Below are 16,628 nucleotides of genomic sequence, written 5' to 3'. Positions count from 1 at the left end.
GTTTGAGGGCTAGGAAAAGTTATTGACTTGTTCCCAGAACACAAGAACTAAGAATCACCAAATAAAATGAATAGGCAGCGGTTTTTTTCACGCAGCACACATCAACCTGTGGAACTCCTTGCCAGAGGATGTTGAGAAGGCCAGGTCTTTAACAGGGTTCAAAAAAGATCTAGATAAATTCACGGAGGATAGGTCCATTAATGGCTCTTAGCCAGGAGGGGCAGGGCTGGCGTCCCTAGCCCCTGTGTGTCAGAAGCTGGGAATGGGTGACAGGGAGGGATCACTTGATGATTCCCTGTTCTGTTCCCTCCCTCTGGGGCACTTGGCACTGGCCTGTCGGCAGACGGATACTGAGCGAGACGGACCTTTGGTCTGACCCGGTGTGGCTGTGCTAATGTTCTTATTACGCCACTGTGTTGGCTATCGAAGTGCAGCGAGAGAACAGATGTTCCTTTGCCCTCACTCCCACCGTAAGGCCCCAGGACGTGTGCAGTCCATTGTGCTGAGACTTGATCGTTCCCTGCTCCCTCTGCCCCTTTCCCCTGTGGCTAGTGATTAGAAGCCTCGGGAGCTTCCGGGGCTGTCCATTAGCAGCTGGCTTGACCAGGAGAGGCGAGAGTTCTGTGAGAAGAGCTTCGCCGAGGGCGCGTCTCAGGGCAGTAATCCAACGATTAAGGAGCGGAGAGGAACTCTGAAAGGCAGGTTTTCAACTTTATGCTGGGGGGTCCTGCATGGAATTGTTTGTGCTGCACTGAGTGTTCCACATTCACTGAAGCATCCTCCACACTCACAAATTGAATCTGTCTGGTGGCTGGTCATTTGGGAAGCTCCCAAGAGGTGTGTGCATAGCAACACACTTGCATAATTCCCTAGGATTATACAAATAGGGCACAGCTATGCTCAGGGAGCTGTAGGCTAAACATGAAATTTGCTTTATTTACTCCCCCACGCCAGGAGAAGTCTCCAGGTAATTCTTTCAGAAGATGCCTGTCTTATCTAATTACTTGTCAACCCCACTACACCTTTGCTTGCCTGGGGTAAGATTCAACGACTAACAAACAACTAACAAAAACAAAATCATCCGAAGCGCAGGATTTGGCAGTGATGGGGGACTTCAGCTATCCAGACATATGTTGGGAAACTAACCCAGCGGGGCACAGACTATCCAATAAGTTCTTGGACTGCATTGAAGACAACTTTTTTATTTCAGAAGGTTGAAAAAGCTACGAGGGGGGAAGATGTTCTAGACTTGATTTTAACAAATCGAGAGGAACTGGTTGAGAATTTGAAAGCAAAAGGCAGCTTGGGTGAAAGTGATCACAAAATGATAGAGTTCATAATTCTAAGGAATGGTGGAAGGGAGAACAGCAAAATAGAGACACTGGATTTCAGGAACGCAGATTTTGGTAAGCTCAGAGAGCTAGTAGGTAAGGTCCCATGGGAAGCAAGACTAAGGGGAAAAATAACTAAGGAGAGGTGGCAGTTTTTCAAAGGGACTTTATTAAGGGCCCAAAAGCAAGCTATTCCACTGCGTAGGAAAGATAGAAAGTATGGCAAAAGACCGCCTTGGCTTAACCGGGAGATCTTGCATGATCTAAAAATAAAAAGGAGTCATATAAAAAGTAGAAACTAGAACAAATTACCAAGGATGAATATAAGTGAACAATACAGGTATGCAGGGGCAAGATTAGAAAGGCAAAGGCACAAAACAAGCTAAAACTAGCTACAGACATAAAGGGAAACAAGAAGATATTTTATAAATATATTAGAAGCAAGAGGAAGACCAAGGACAGAGTAGACCCACTGCTCAGTGAGGAGGGAGAAACAGTAACAGGAAACTTGGAAATGGCAGAGGTGCTTAATGACTTCATTTTGGTTTTTACCAAGAAGTCTGATGATGAAGAAATGCCGGACATAGTGACTGCTAGTGGGAAAGAGGTAGGTTTAGAAGATAAAATTAAAAAAGAACAAGTTAAAAATCACGTAGAAAAGTTAGCGGTCTGCAAGTCACCAGGGCCTGATGAAATGCATCCTAGAATACTCAAGGAGCTGATAGAGGAGGTATCTGAGTTTTTAGCTATCATCTTTGAAAAATCATGGAAGACAGGAGAGATTCCAAAAGACTGGACAAGGGCAAATATAGTGCCCATCTATAAAAAGGGAAATAAGAACAACCCAGGAAATTACAGACCAGTCAGTTTAACCTCTGTGCCAGGAAAGATAATGGAGCAAGTACTTAAGGAATTCATCTGCAAACACCTGGAAGGTAATAACGTGATAGGTAACAACCAGCATGGATTTGTGAAGAACAAATCATGTCAAACCAATCTGATAGCTTTCTTTGATAGGATAACAAGTCTTGTGGATAAGGGAGAAGCGATGGACATGGTATACCTAGACTTTAGTAAGGCATTTGATACAGTCTCATAGGAGCTTCTTATCAATAAACTAGGCAAATACGACTTAGATGGGGCTACTATAAGGTGGGTGCATAACTGGCTGGATAACCATACTCAGAGAGTAGTTAACAGTTCTCAATGCTGCTGGAAGGGTATAACAAGTGAGGTTCCGCAGGGATCTGTTTTGGGACTGGTTCTGTTCAATATCTTCAGCAACGATTTAGATATTGGCATAGAGAGCACACTTATTAAGTTTACAGATGATATGAAGCTGGAAGGGGTTGCAACTGCTTTAGAGGATAGGGTCATAATTCAAAATGATCTGGACAAACTGAAATGGTCTGAGGTAAACAGGATGAAATTTAATAAGGACAAATGCAAAATGCTCCACTTAGGAAGGAACAATCAGTTTCACACACACAGAATGGGAAGTGACTGTCTAGGAAGGAGTCCTGCAGAAAGAGATCTAGGGGTCATAGTGGACCACAAGCTAAGTATGAGTCAACAGTGTGACGCTGTTGCAAAAAAAGAAAACATGATTCTGGGATGCATTCACAGGTGTGTTGTGAGCAAAACAAGAGAAGTCATTCTTCCCCTCTACTCAGAACTGATTAGGCCTCAATTGGAGGGTTGTGTCCAGTTCTAGGTACCACGTTTCAGGGAAGATGTGGAGAAATTGGAGAAGGTCCAGAGAAGAGCAACAAGAATGATTAAAGGTCTAGATAATATGACCTATGAAGGAAGACTGAAAGAACTGGGCCTGTTTTGTTTGGAAAGGAGAAGATGGAAAGGGGACATGATTGCGGTTTTCAAGTATCTAAAAGGGTGTCACAAAGAAGAGGGAGAAAAATTGTTCTCCTTGGCCTCTGAGGACAGGACAAGCAGCAATGGGCTTAAATTCCAGCCAGGGCGGTTTAAGTTGGACATTAGGAAAAACTTCCTACCTGTCAGGGTGGTTAAACACTGGAATTAATTGCCTGGAGAGGTTGTAGAATCTCCCTCACTGGAGAGATTTCAGAGCAGGTTGAACAGACACCTGTCAGGGATGGTCTAGATGGAACTGGGTCCTGCCATGAGGGCAGGGGACTGAACTCGATGACCTCTCAAGGCCTCTTCTAGTGTACTACGATTCTATGCTTCAAGGAACAGTTTGTGTGTGTGTGTGGGCGGGGGGGGGGGGGGGCAGAGGCTCTGTTGGTGCTTAGTAAATGGGGAGGAACCATCAGTGCCTGCTTCAGTTCCCGTCTCATAAGGAAGGCCTTGGACAGTGAGGGGTGCTGGCTTGCGGAATCCTTGCTGTATTAAGGGGCATCTTCCCAAGGATTCCACGGGCTTGCGGCCCCCCCTCCCTAGTCTTGCTGCCGGAGCAGACAGGCTGACAACTATTTTAATTGGCCCTACCCGTCCACGCTGGGGTGAAAAATTTGGAAAGCAGCACCCCAGCCCAGCCGGGATCCCTTTGAACGTGAACTTTTGGTTGTGTCCTACCCGGATACATTGTGCTCTTGGGTTTGTTGACACAGGCAGTGCAGTTCGGCCAAAGTTTTCATCTTGATCCTACATCCCCTGCTCTTAACCCCAGCAGTGAAAATGAGAAGGCTTATCCCGCTGCACATGTAGACATGCACTGCGCCTAGATAATAATTAATTGGGAGGATTTGGGGTTTTTAATCTGACACATGTTTTCATAGTGTGTTTAACAAATGCCTCCCCTGGCTCAGGAAGTTTGTCATGGGATGCAAAGGCTTTCACAGGATTTATTGTTAATTATTGGCACAGTAGACGGGCGTGGGACCATTCGAACGCACGCCATGAGAGAAGACAAGCTTGGGAATAGAAGTATTTTCAAATGGCATTCTGTGCCCCACGCTGCTCACAAAAATGACAAAAAATAGCTTTCAACAAAATGTCACTTGGCAGAGTTTGGCTTTTCAGCAAAAAAAAGGCAAATTCTACAAGTTTTTGAATCTGAAATGCTGAATCTGTGGTGCTTCATGGGAGGTGTAGTTTGGATGCCTCATGCTCTCATTCTTCTCCATAAGCTGGGCTCACCAGTCAGACGACACCTCCCATGGGTCAGCATGGTTCCATCCTGGGAGCCCCTGGCAATGGTGTATCATGGAAGACATAGTCCAACTGGGGGAACCGTAGAAGAAAACTGATCTTGCTAGTTCTGCTTCTTCACTTCCATGAAGTGCTTCCACTGACTATCCAAATCAGAATATTCTGGGTTTGGGGTGTCTTAGTCAAAAATTAAAGTTTCCTATGGAAAGCAGACACTTGTCCTGAAAACGTTAATTTTGTCAAAAATCCAGGTCTCTCTCAAAAATAGTTTTGATAGAAACTTTCTGATCTTGGCACCCCAACTGTAGCAGGTGCAGAGAGAGGAAGGGAGGCAGCAACGGTATTATACATCACCGGGCTCTGTCCCAAATCATGCTGCCATCAGTTGAGGGGGGGCAGACCAACCCCCACCTGTCCTGATTCGAGCTGAGATCCCTTTTTGGTTCTCCCGTTGAGTCTAGAGCCAAGCGAATCAACTGGCTTGTTTCATATTTCTGGGGCAAAACACCCGACTCACTTCATTGGCCGGTTGGTGATCTGCAGGCATCGGGGTACGTGGGAGGTCCTACCGATGGACTTTCAGATGCTCCATCTATCACCATAGTGAAGGGGTTTCTCGGGAGGCCGAGCCTGGCTTTAGTTTCTGCAGGGACTCACAGAACAGACGGGCCTTCCTGTCTTCAGGAGGAAGAGAACAAGTGGCAGGCTACACAGCGAGACGGATTCGAGTGGTCTATCTGGCATGAGGTTTCTAGGCTTTTGCCTGCTTTAGTGTGTGTGCTCCCAGCAATGAGATGATACGTTTGACCCCAACGGCCATCTCATTCCATTGCTTGTGCCCTGATGTTCCTTTCCCAGCCACTCAGTCCTCTTGGATTCGTTTATTACATGGAGGCTTTGGACCCTCTGCCTCAGTTACTTCCCCAAGCGCCATCCCAGCTGGGAGGAGTCCAGCCCTGGCTGCAGATAAAGAAGTGCTACTCAGTGCGAAGAGGGAGAATACAGAGCGTCACGGCAGAGGGAGATTTCGAAGGGCGCTTATTGAGTGCACCTGAAATATGCAGCAGGGCTTCCAATGAGAACAGCAGAATGAACTCTTCAGAGCTGCCTCGCCAGCCTTCTCTGGCATCCTTTGTGCTTTCATGAAAAGGAAAAATCCCATTAAGCTTTCCCCTTTGTAGTCAGACATCAGCTGAGAATCAGCAAACGTTACCTTTTCTGCCCACTCCGCCCCAACTCTTAGGCCGTAACCAGCAAGAACCTCAGTGCACTGATCCTGCGGTTCACGGGGCGAACCATTTGTACAGTCACCTGTGCTGGCTGGCGCTATACTCCTACCGCCTGGCGTGCTGCCCTCCACCCCCATAGGGAGCAGGGAGCTGCAGGAGAGATTTTTATTGTCATGTCTCTGGCTGTGGCAGCATCTTGCCTCCAATAAAGCAAGAAGCTGCCAATAGTAGCTCCTTCGGCAGTGCCTGTTCGCTGCAGTTTCTCCTCAGTCTGACATTAGCACTTGCTTCTAGCCCAGATCTCTGTAATAGGAATGTCCCCACGGAGACAACGTTACTGGTTTCCTTTCCCTTGCTCTGTTGTCATTCTGTTTTAGCGCAGGATGTCACATAACGAGCCTGTGAAATGACGGCCTCGTTGGGGACCCCCGTGCTAAAAGAATCGCTCGCCAGTGCTTCTGAGCTAGGGGAGTCACTCTCTTACTGAAAGCTTTAGTACGCTTTGAATCTGTTAGGTGAATCAGCCACCACAGGTCGAACCTCTCTCAGCCGGCACCCTGGGACCTGACCAGTGCCGAACCAGAGAATTTGCTGGACCACAGGAGGTCAATATTATCTAGCAGCATCACCAGAACTGCCACTGCTTGCTGGGCTCTGAGACGACAATTACGGGTAAACTGGAGCTAAATAACAGCCCAGAACACTGAGAGCCAGGACTGGGGGCTATAAACAAACTTTATGGGATAGTGGGAAACTTGGCCACACCCATGCTAAGTGGACATCCGACTAACTCAAATCATGCCGGACCAGGGATGTTGCCAGACCAGCGAGGGCTGGATTAGAGAGGTCCAAGCTGTAGAGGCAGACAAAGTGACATATTGCTAATCTGAGTTGCTGTAGCCGGTAGCTACCCTCATGGATTGGTATCAATTGTATCTCTCCTTTCCCCTGTGAATCCGTGTGCACTGGCCCCCTGCGGTCTGTGTGCCATATGATTACCAGCACCACGGAGCAGCACAAATGGCACATTGGTAAGAGGCTGTGTCACAGGGCAGAAGCGTCCTTGCTGAGTGATGCAGCTGCATTTTCCCGGAGGGGAGAGAAACTGGGAGAGGCGAACGAGCGCCTGTTTCATTCTAGACAGGCCATTTGGCCGTGGTGCACAGTCCTTGTGCTGGCTTGCTGCCGGAGGTGAATTTGCCGCAGTCCCCCTCGGGGCCTGGGACAGGAGCAGCAGTGGCCAGTGAAAAGGGATAAATACCTGCCGTGCGGTGGGTTTGTGCGTGGCTGTGGGCAAGTGACACTTGCAGCCAGGGTGGGAGGGACGTGGGCGTTGCCAAGGGAGCCCTTTGGGGCGGAAAAGAATTTTGCTTGACGAGAGGGTGGAAGCAGCTGCAGGGTTGTAACACCTTCGCCTACGGCAGGGGGGACCTACGGCCCGGGACCAGGATGTGGGCCCCAGCTTGCCTGGATCTGGCCCCTGAGGCTCGGCGCTTCCCCCAGCATCGGGGGCTGGTGCTTAACGCTGCGGGCCAGTGAGCCGTGAGAAGGCCAGGCCCGCGGGGCAGGATTACTCTGGCCGGCGGGGGCAGAGGGGTGCGTGGAGCCGCCTCTGGGGCCTGAAATTGCATGGCAGGGAATGCTGTGCAGGGCGTGTCTGCCAGTGTATTCCCCTCGCCGCCTGCCCCGTGTGTTCCAACCAAGTGAACGCTCACCGCCCCGCCAAGGCCACGGCCTATGAGCAGCGCTGCTCGGGCCTGGTGCTCTGCTAATTGCTCTAGACAGAGCGCTAATTGGAGCGGCTGCAGCGAAGGGAGAGGGGAGGGGTGCTGTTTATAGGCGCTGGCTCAGAGAAGGCTGCTCAGGCAAAGCCCTTGCATCTGATCAGCCAATCTCTGGGCATTGCGATACCAGCTGTGAGGGCAGTCCAGTCACCCAGCTCGTTTGGCAAGGCTGGGGCACAGCTGCCTGCTCCTCCTGAGTGGCCCCTGGTGCCGCTCTCCCTGCTTCCTGGGAGCACTTACACCTGGAGCTCGTTAGCAGCCCATCTGAGTGGCGCTAATGAACATGGGGCGTTAGCCAGAGACAAACCAGCAATCAAGCCTCCCTCCATGAGGTCGCAGCAGCAGCCCCTGGGGTTTGGCTTCCCTTGTCTTCTCAGCAGTGTCCTCTGCTGGCCGTTTCATCTTCCAGGCAGCCTGGACCTGGGAGAATCTATTCAAAGCTTCCTCTGGCCCTTGCCCCTGTCCCTCACCCTCCCCAGAGCACCGTGCCAGGCTGCATGCTCTTTTGGCCCAGCCCGTGGCCTTGCCAGCTCTGACTAGCCAAGCGGGCTTTCAGGGGCTAGTACAAAGAATCCCCCCAGCTGCCGATTTCTGTCGGGAACGTAAATTCTCCTTTGGCAAGTTCCGGTTGTTAACTCCTGGGCAGACAGTAAATCAGTCTGACGGATGCATGGCCCATGAACTCCATTCCACTGGCGTGTGTCGCCTCTGCATTGTATCTTGTCCTCCAACTTTGCTCCCTGGTAATAAATCTCCTCTCCCCGCCTTGCTCCCGTGCCGCAGGTCTGTACAACTCCATGGACAGCTGGATGATTGTCCCCAACATCAAACAGAACCACTACACCGTGCACGGCTTGCAGAGCGGCACCCGCTACATCTTCCTGGTGAAGGCCATAAACCAGGCTGGCAGCCGGAACAGCGAGCCGGCCAGGCTCAAGACAAACAGTAGGTGCCACGGCATTTGTTGTTTCAGGTGGGGTGGGAAGGAGAAAAGCAACTTTGTGAAGCCTGAAACTTAGAAGGGTATTGCTGAGATTTTCCTTAACTCTTTAATTGCTGTGGATTATAACCACCCTTTGGAAATGAAATCTTTGTGGTTTCCTTGCTGGACTTGGAGTTTGTTTTTTCTTCCCATCGTGTGCATAGGCACAAAGGTCAGATTGCACATGAACCCTGGGCACTGGATGCTGGCGGGTGTCTGTAGGGTTGTCCCAGAAAGCTCAACTGTGCTCATATCACTTCTTGGGCAGGATTCATAGAATATTAGAATTGGAAGGGACCTGGAAAGGTCATCGAGTCCGGCCCCCTGCCCTCACAGCAGGACCAAGCACCATCTAGACCATCCCTGGCAGGTGTGTGTCCAACCTGCTCTTAGATATCTCCAGGGATGGAGAATCCACAAGCTCCCCAGGCAACTTATTCCAGTGTTTAACCCCCCGACAGGTAGGAAGTTTTTCCTCGTGTCCAACCTAAACCTCCCTCGCTGCAGTTTAAGCCCATTGCTGCTTGTCGTGTCCTCATTGTTATTTTAGGGCTATTCCTGAGCGCCTGTGTGCAGACACAGCTGTTCCTGGTCGTTAAACACTGTCTGAACCCTCAGTCTTGGGGCAGGGTGTGTTTGGGCAGACGTTCAGGCCAGCGGATTCCCACTCGGAACCCACTTCTCCAAACCATATTGGCTAAGGAGTGAAAGTGGCAGAAATCCGGTTGCACTTAGTGAGCTGACGGACTCCCCTTGGGTACTTTGATGAGGTCAGATCCTTTAAGACTGGCCTCTCAGTGCTTCCAAGCACCGAGCTGGGGGTCCACTGGCTTGTGGAGAGACGGTGGCTCATGTGGATTAGGCTGCATGTGATCATGGGGTTATTTGGGAGGGCAGTGTGGTGTCTGCTGGCTTGTTAGTGGTGGGGAATTAGGAAAAGAAGCCTGAAAAGCATCTGTATGGAAAATGTCATGGGCTTTGCAAACACACATGAGAAAAACGTTAGTTCAGACGTTGGTTCTTCCAACCTGATTCCCTCCGCGGGGAAGGAAGGAGTTAACAGCATTCTAAAAATGGGAGTGGGATCAAACCGTAGGCCCATGGACTTCAAAGGGAGCAGGATTGGATCCGCTCTGGCCATGGAGTAGAACAGGATATGGGGCGGATTTAAACCTCATTTCCTGTTATCTCAGCAACACATCTGGGACGATTCTTTCCCCACTTAGTGATGAGTTGTAAGTTAAAAATATCGGAATGAGCCGTCGGCCTCCAAGCTGGTTGCAAGGGGGCTCGCCTCTTGGCTTTTGTCCAGCACTGTGTGATCTGTGGCCCGGTCGTGCTGATGATTAAAAGTCCTCTGCCTGGTTCCGACATGCCCAGCGTTCTTTCTTGTTCCCTTTTCGTGATGTTTCAATCGTGTCTGTGTTCTGCACTTGATGCGGCTTTTGAAATGATTTATTGCTTCTGCCGTCTCCATCTTTTCATGGAGCCTTGGCATCTTTAAATGCAGTGAAATTAAATAAAGTCCGTGCTTTGGAGAGAGTGGATAGAGGCTGATGAAAAACAAACTCCAATCTGATTCTCTTTTGTTTATTAAAAATGCATCCCTCCCCCCGATGCTGTTTAAAGCGTGCTCCCTGCTTTGAAATACACTCAGGATGGAAATGAGACATTGGTGACTTGACAGGCCAAGCACTGATATGACAAACCTACTCAGAAGCAAGGAAAATAGGTTAGTTCAGTCGCTCCCTGGGGAGGCTGCACATTAGTTATTTTCTTTGGTGTCAATCACCAGAGATATTAGTGCACTGCTAGGTGCACAGAGCTCTACAGACTAACCCGATTTACAGAAATATAAATGGGCTCAGTGTTTTAATTCTAATTGTGCCCCGTCTGTAGCAGCCTCCGGCATTTGTCAAGCTGTGATGTGCTAGAAGTGCTAAGCGTTACTATTCTGCAGGTTACAAAATGAACAGCACATTGGCATGGTGTGATCAGCTAACAATCACTGCTGCCCCAGCCCAGCAGAAGGACAAGAGAACAGCTAAATTACCACGAAAACGGTATTTGCATATGTTGTTACGCGATCTGTCCGGAGCCAGCCTCCTTGCCAGTGTCACCTTGAGATTTCTACTGTTGCACATGCTCAATGCTCGAGTGGCTCCCTTTGGGTTTTCGTGCTCCGTGCGTGGTGTCTGTTGGAGAGATTGAGCAAACGGCTTGTGCCGCGTTGCAAATAAGCGTAGGATGATGATGATGTTAACAGAAGTGCTGCTGCTTGTCAGCCAGGTTACTGCTGCCGAGAGGCAGGAGAGGAGCACATAGCTAAACCCCTCATTAGCATGGGGAGGGCTGCACACCTCTCTGTGCACCGTCCCACCCCTCATTGCACCACTGCAAGCAGGGCACCAGGTGTTCCGGGGACCCTGGGCAAAGTTTGTCTGTTTGATCAAAAACTCCTCCTAACTGGTAAGAGGTAAGGCCACCGAATTCAGTATTCAGCTTCCTCTTATAACTTAAAGCAACACAAGGGTTTGGTTATGCCAGGAAAACGGGATGTGCCTGGAATGAGGCAGAATCACCAAATCAAGTCCAGTCCTCCAAACTAACACAACTCTGAGAATGTTGAAAGAGACTGAACCAAGATGAGCCAGATAAATAGAACAAACCTGCAATAGGCTTGCTTCTCCATACATCTTATCGGAAAAACCGAAAACGGAGACATTTGCAGTAGTGCTCCGTTTGGTCCAGCTAACTCAATTCTTAAGGCTTGAAAATCAGAAGAAAATGTTACTGGAAACCAAATTGACGATTGTCCTTTTTAGTTAAAGCATAGTATTTAAGAGTTTACAGGTATGAAGAGGGGGGAGACACTTGATGGAATTTCCATTTAAAAAAAATGTACTACAAAAATTCAATGGAAAAATGTTAATCCCATTTTTAAGAAATCTGAAATAAAAATTAACATCACAAAAATAACACTGTATTTGTGAAAAAATACAAGCATTTAAAGAAAGTGTGTACAGTTTCCTTTTATTTTCCAAAAGAAACAAAACTTTGACTGGGTTACGGATCCGAGCAACGCCGGGTAAATCTGCGAGTCACAATATAAAGTTATAGATAAATACACTCAAGTATATTTCACTATGTTGCAGCCTGGCTGCCATTTCCTGAGCATGCGGAGAATGAACAATGTCCTGAAAGGAACGTGTCTCGTTAGGGTTCTCCTGTGTGTATTAATTGACCTATATGCCGCACTCGGCAAACTAACGTATCGTTCTTTGTGTGAGGATCCTGCCACTTTGTATTGGGTTTGTAGTGGCGCGTGCTTGGCCATTTCTCCTGCCTGTATTTGTCAACGTACAAGCCCGTATGTAGCCATTTATTACAGTCCTTCCAAACAGCCCATTACAACAGAGCGCATCCTTCACAAATGATGTCACTTCAGAAAATGTCAACAGCCATAAAAGAAAAAAATGAGTCTCCCTATTTCGGAGTCTGCTCTCTGCTTCCAAAGTGCCATTTTGAGAGATTCGGCCATGAACTGAAGGGCGGTTGCAGGCCAGGTATGAACTCCCAGAATGCAACAGGTTCAATGCACCCATGGAATTCACAGTCCTGAACCGGCCGGTGTGTGAAATGAACTAACCTGCAGGAATAGTAAAAAGCTGATAGGTCCTCAGGAAGCACGTGCCCTGGGCCTCATTAAGTGCCCCCAAATGCACTGGACATCTCCCAGAATGCCGAGAAAGCTGCGGCTCCCGAACTGAGGGAAATCGAGGGAAGATGGCTTTTACCAGCGGAGCTCTGTCCCGTTGCTTTGCATGCTCAGCCCTCTGCTGGGTCATGCTGATGACACATTTCCCCCTGTTGACAATTATGCATCACTTTGCAATGTCTGATGATCTCTGGGCAACACTCGTGTGTCAGTTTTCTGTCAGTCATAAAAAGTGGAGATGATCATAACCTCGTTAGGAAAAGGGAACCGACTTGTGCAGCTAGAACAGCCCTGGGTTCTGCTCTTAATCCAGATTAAGGGTTTGTCTTGCTGGGGAGGCGTGTGTGTGCATGTAAACTACTATGGCCTTTGCACAATGAGTGTGTCCCCACAAGGAGCTATCACAGAACAGCTTTTCGTGGGGAAAGCAAGCCCTAAGCTCTTTGACGCCGATGTTACGGATTTATATTGGTGCAACGGAGGCTTTGTCTACACTTAACAGGGGAAGGTGCAGCCGCAGCGGCGCTTGACACTGAAAGTGTGGCTATGGCACAGGCGCTGGGAGAGTATCACAGAACACTGGAACTGGCAGAGACCTCGGGAGTCATCGAGTCCAGCCCGCAGCAGGACCAACCACCCTCTAGGCCGTCCCTGACAGGCGTCTGTCCAGCCTGCTCTTCGGTATCTGCAGTGGTGGAGATTCCACAACCCCCCTTGGCAGTCTATGGGCGGGGGGCTCCTCCTGGGCACCAGTTAATCAGCACCTGGGAAGGCTGCCTGTTCACGTCCCTCCTTTGCACGCACCCCACGGCTGTATCTAGGCCCACGAACCGCCATTCGCACTCTCCTCTGGGCATCTGCGGTAACAGCCCTTACTCTCATCCCCCGCGGAGCTGCTTGGCCAGGGTGCCTGCTGCTCTGCTGGGTGAGCACCGGCCTGGGCGGATCTTTCTGCTAGCACCAGTCGTGTCTGAGCAGTCCCTATGCGAGCAGCCCCTCCAGGAGTCCGTGAGCTTTGACAGTCTGAGCGTATCGCTGCTGTTCCACGGCTCCCCGGCAGTCGAGCTGCTTTTCCTCCGTCCGGACAGTGGCAGAGACGAGAACGATACCTACCAGGTATCACGGCCACTTGCCGTCCCGTTCTCTGCTCTGCAGCCTTCATGACTGTCCAGTGGACAGCTGTGGGCTTGCTGAGGGGCCTGGACATCCTGCACCCTCAGAGCTGCAGGCCAGCTTTGGTCTCAGCTGCTCCGTGCCAGTGGCTGTCTCATGCTCAGGCATTTGGCCTCTTTCTCCAGGCCGGCTCTAAGGCTCTAAAATGGCAGAGAGGCCTCATCAGCCGGGCGCTGCATTCTGCTCACTTCTGCCTAATCAGATGTGTTTACTTTTTAGCGAGCTGGTCAGGCTAGGAGATGCTGCTGCTGTTCCCCAGCCGAGAGGGCAGAGAAAGGACTAAGGGGTGCGCTGCTTGCGGCACGTTGCCTAGGAGGGTCCTCGCAATTGGTGTCTCATCCAGCCCAAGACTGTTGCCTTCCCAGATGCGGGAGTCCCAGATCCCCCTGGGCGATGTTGTAGTGAGAGCCAAGCACCGACCAGGGACTCGGTTTCTCACATAAATCCAGGAGGCCAAAGGAGGATTTCTGGTCCCAGTCCAGAGTACCCCACGAGGTCCCCCGGCCCCCAAAGGAGCATAGTGAGACAAGTTTCTTAGGCGTTTGTCTCCTTTGCTGCTTCCCAGTTCGTCGAGGGCAGGGCCGTCTCCAGAGCCAGCTGGCGGTGGGAGGCCGACCCGCTGCTCTCCAAGGGGAGTAGGCTCCCATGGTGCTGGGCCTATATGCAGTCCAGTGCTTTCGGCTCAGTCTGCCTCTCTGAGCCTTCAGAGAAATTCAAGCTTCGTTGCCATGCTGATGGCTGGGGCGGAGAGTGACAGCGCCATAAAGCCGAACACAAAGCCGCTTCCCCGCCAAATGGCAGAGGCTTAATGAAGAGAGTCACCGTTGACTCATTCTCCGTAGGAATCAATAGGGCTAGAAGAATTGAGTGACGAACGGCTCTTTCAGGGCTGGTTCTGCAAGCGGAACGGAAGGAGCCAAATGAAGATATAGTCTGAGAGCTCCCCGAAGCGCAGCGCCTCGGCGTGTCTGCAGAATCAGGTGCCTCACGAATGAAGCCACGCCGTGCAGCCTGCGGGAATGCAGCTCCAAACGCCGGGGCTGGTGGGCCAGGAGCACAGGGACCCATGGGAATTGCTCAGCGGACCAACGGCTTTGGTTCCCAGACCTCACATCCACAGAAGAGACAAGACTAGACAGTTGTGTGGGGCTGCCAGTCCATCTCCACAGCTTCTCCCATGCCCACCAGCCGAGCTGGGCCAGCTTGTAGCCTGGTGTTAACCTTCCTACCTTATGGGCTTTCCCAATAGATGATATTACGTCTCTGGCATAAATGTCTCTTAAGCATCAGCTCCTTGTCAAGAGACATCAGGCAGTCCCTATCCCCGGGGGGGTGTCCTTGCTCGACGTGCCTGGTGCTCGGATCTCCAGCACCCAAAGGAGCATGTGGCTGCGGCATGCTGGCTTTGTACAGTGGTGCTAGTCCAGGCCAAGAGCCAGGTACCATTTGGGTTCACCGCTGCTAGCATAACACGTGAGTGAGCAGTTCCTGCTGAGCCTCACTGTACATTACTGCCCTGCCGGGGCGCTGAACAGGAGAAGACAACCGGCTAGACTGGCCCATTGCCTCTGTCTCACAGACAACGTCCCGCTTAGGTCAATGGAAAATCACGTTTCCTGGGACTGATACGCACGCAGTGAGGGAGGCGAGAAATCACCTGCGGAGAAGGACAGAGAACTATTCCTTGAAAAGACAAAAGCCGTTCCAACGTGCCACGTTTCCAAGGTGCTTTGATTTGGGGGGCGCTGTGGAACACGTCGGGGCCGGTGCGTGGCAATGGCAGAGACCTGGCTCTCCTTGGCTTTCCAAACGAGAGAACATCCCGGAGCAGTTCCTGTGGAAAGTGCTAGCCCCAAAACCCAACACTTCACAAGTGAGCTGTACAGCGAAAGAGACAGGTTCGGAATAGCCTCGAAGGGGGAGGAGAAACCAGCCAAGTCTTTCCCGTTGTGCTTGAGAGAACACATGAAAACCCCAGCTGGCTTTTGAAGCGCAGCCCCACGGGCAACGAGCAGGGGCCTGAAGAGAATTTTCTCAAGCTCGTCTGTGTGTCCGGCACAGGACCCTGCGCTGTCCGGTAAGTGACCCCTGCACAGTGGGAGCCGTTGTGCTCTCTGGGACGCCGAGTTAATTTGACAAGCCATGTCCGTCTGCCGGAGAAGTGACAGAGCCGGCTGTAGAAACCCAACCTCCGCGGACAGGAGCGGACTGGCAATCGGAATAGGCCTGGGAACGGCCCTGCCCATGACCTCACCCCTGCGTGCCCCTCAAGCTCCGCCCCCTTTCCCAGCGTCATGTCCAACACGCAGCACGAGCGGCAGGTCAGGCTCCGTGCGCCGCATACAGCGCGGACGCAGAGCCGCTCCGAGTGTGGGGCAATGGCGACCCATCACGGATGGATATGACGGCCCGCCGGGCTAGTCCGCCCCGTCCGCAGAACCCAAACCCCTTTTAGGTGCTGAGAGAGGGGCCTTAACTGTCCTGCCAGTGCCTCTGGCTTCCGTCCCGCTGTTTCTACCCCAGCATCACTGAGGCATTACCGGTATGGAGAAAGCGTGGCCCTGCCCTAGCCTGGCAGAGTCGTGCCCACGCGGAGGGACACAGGGACACTGCTGAGATGTCGGGCTGCAGAGAGGGTTTCTAGTGTCAGTCTAAGGTTAAATCCGGGCTGTCTGGTCAGTTCGTCTCGATCTGTCAGAGGGGCGGGCTCAGTGGCTGGGATGGAGGGAAGTCAGGGCAGAGGCCGAGCGAGCCTGTGGGGATAGCCCAGCTGCTCGAGAGCTCTGGTTGATGCTCAGGCTTTGGGGGGGGGGCCCGAGACTTGGAGCCTGGTGGATGAGTCGGCTGCCTCTGTTCTCAGCAAGAGGGGCGCAGCCTCAGACTGGGGGAGAGGTCAGGCTGAGAGGGGTCCTGTCAGCTTCCTCTTCTGGAGTGTTGGAGAACGGCTCTGCTCAGCGCCAAACACGTCTCTAGCAAGAAACCCAAGCTCTGTCCTGGAGCCCCTGGCCTGCCTCCCTGTCCAGCACAGACCGGAGACCCGCCCCAGCGACCAGCCCCTCTTGAGTGGAACGTTGCCAGTGGAGGAGACTCCGCCACATGCCTGGTGAACTACTTCAACAGTGAATTGTTCTCCCCGGGCTCGGCTGGCCCTTATCCCAGTCAGAATGTGTCTAGCTTCAACTTGCATCGGGTTAGATCTTTCTCTGCTACACTGAAGAGTTGTCGTTCCCCACATGGAGACTGAGACAAAACCAAGCCCCCCCTTAACCTTCTCTGTGG

At 51.3% G+C, this 16,628-nt stretch overlaps 1 protein-coding gene across 2 annotated transcripts in view; it reads left to right on the top strand.

Moving 5' to 3' along the window:
• The window catches only part of MID2 (midline 2), a 160,659-nt gene that overhangs the window by 128,876 nt on the left and 15,155 nt on the right, over positions 1-16,628 (top strand). Inside the window, exon 8 of one of the 2 annotated variants that reach the window (XM_075896588.2) lies at positions 8,260-8,421. The exons of the other annotated variant lie outside the window; for it this stretch is intronic. Within the exon in view, the coding sequence (XP_075752703.1) occupies positions 8,260-8,421 (162 nt within the window). The remainder of the gene's footprint in view (positions 1-8,259; positions 8,422-16,628) is intronic. 2 annotated transcript variants of the gene reach the window in all.

Source organism: Pelodiscus sinensis, chromosome 13 (genome assembly GCF_052426305.1).
Source record: "Pelodiscus sinensis isolate ZL-2025 chromosome 13, ASM5242630v1, whole genome shotgun sequence".
NCBI lineage: Eukaryota > Metazoa > Chordata > Testudines > Trionychidae > Pelodiscus > Pelodiscus sinensis.
This window is presented reverse-complemented; position numbering and strand designations above follow the sequence as displayed.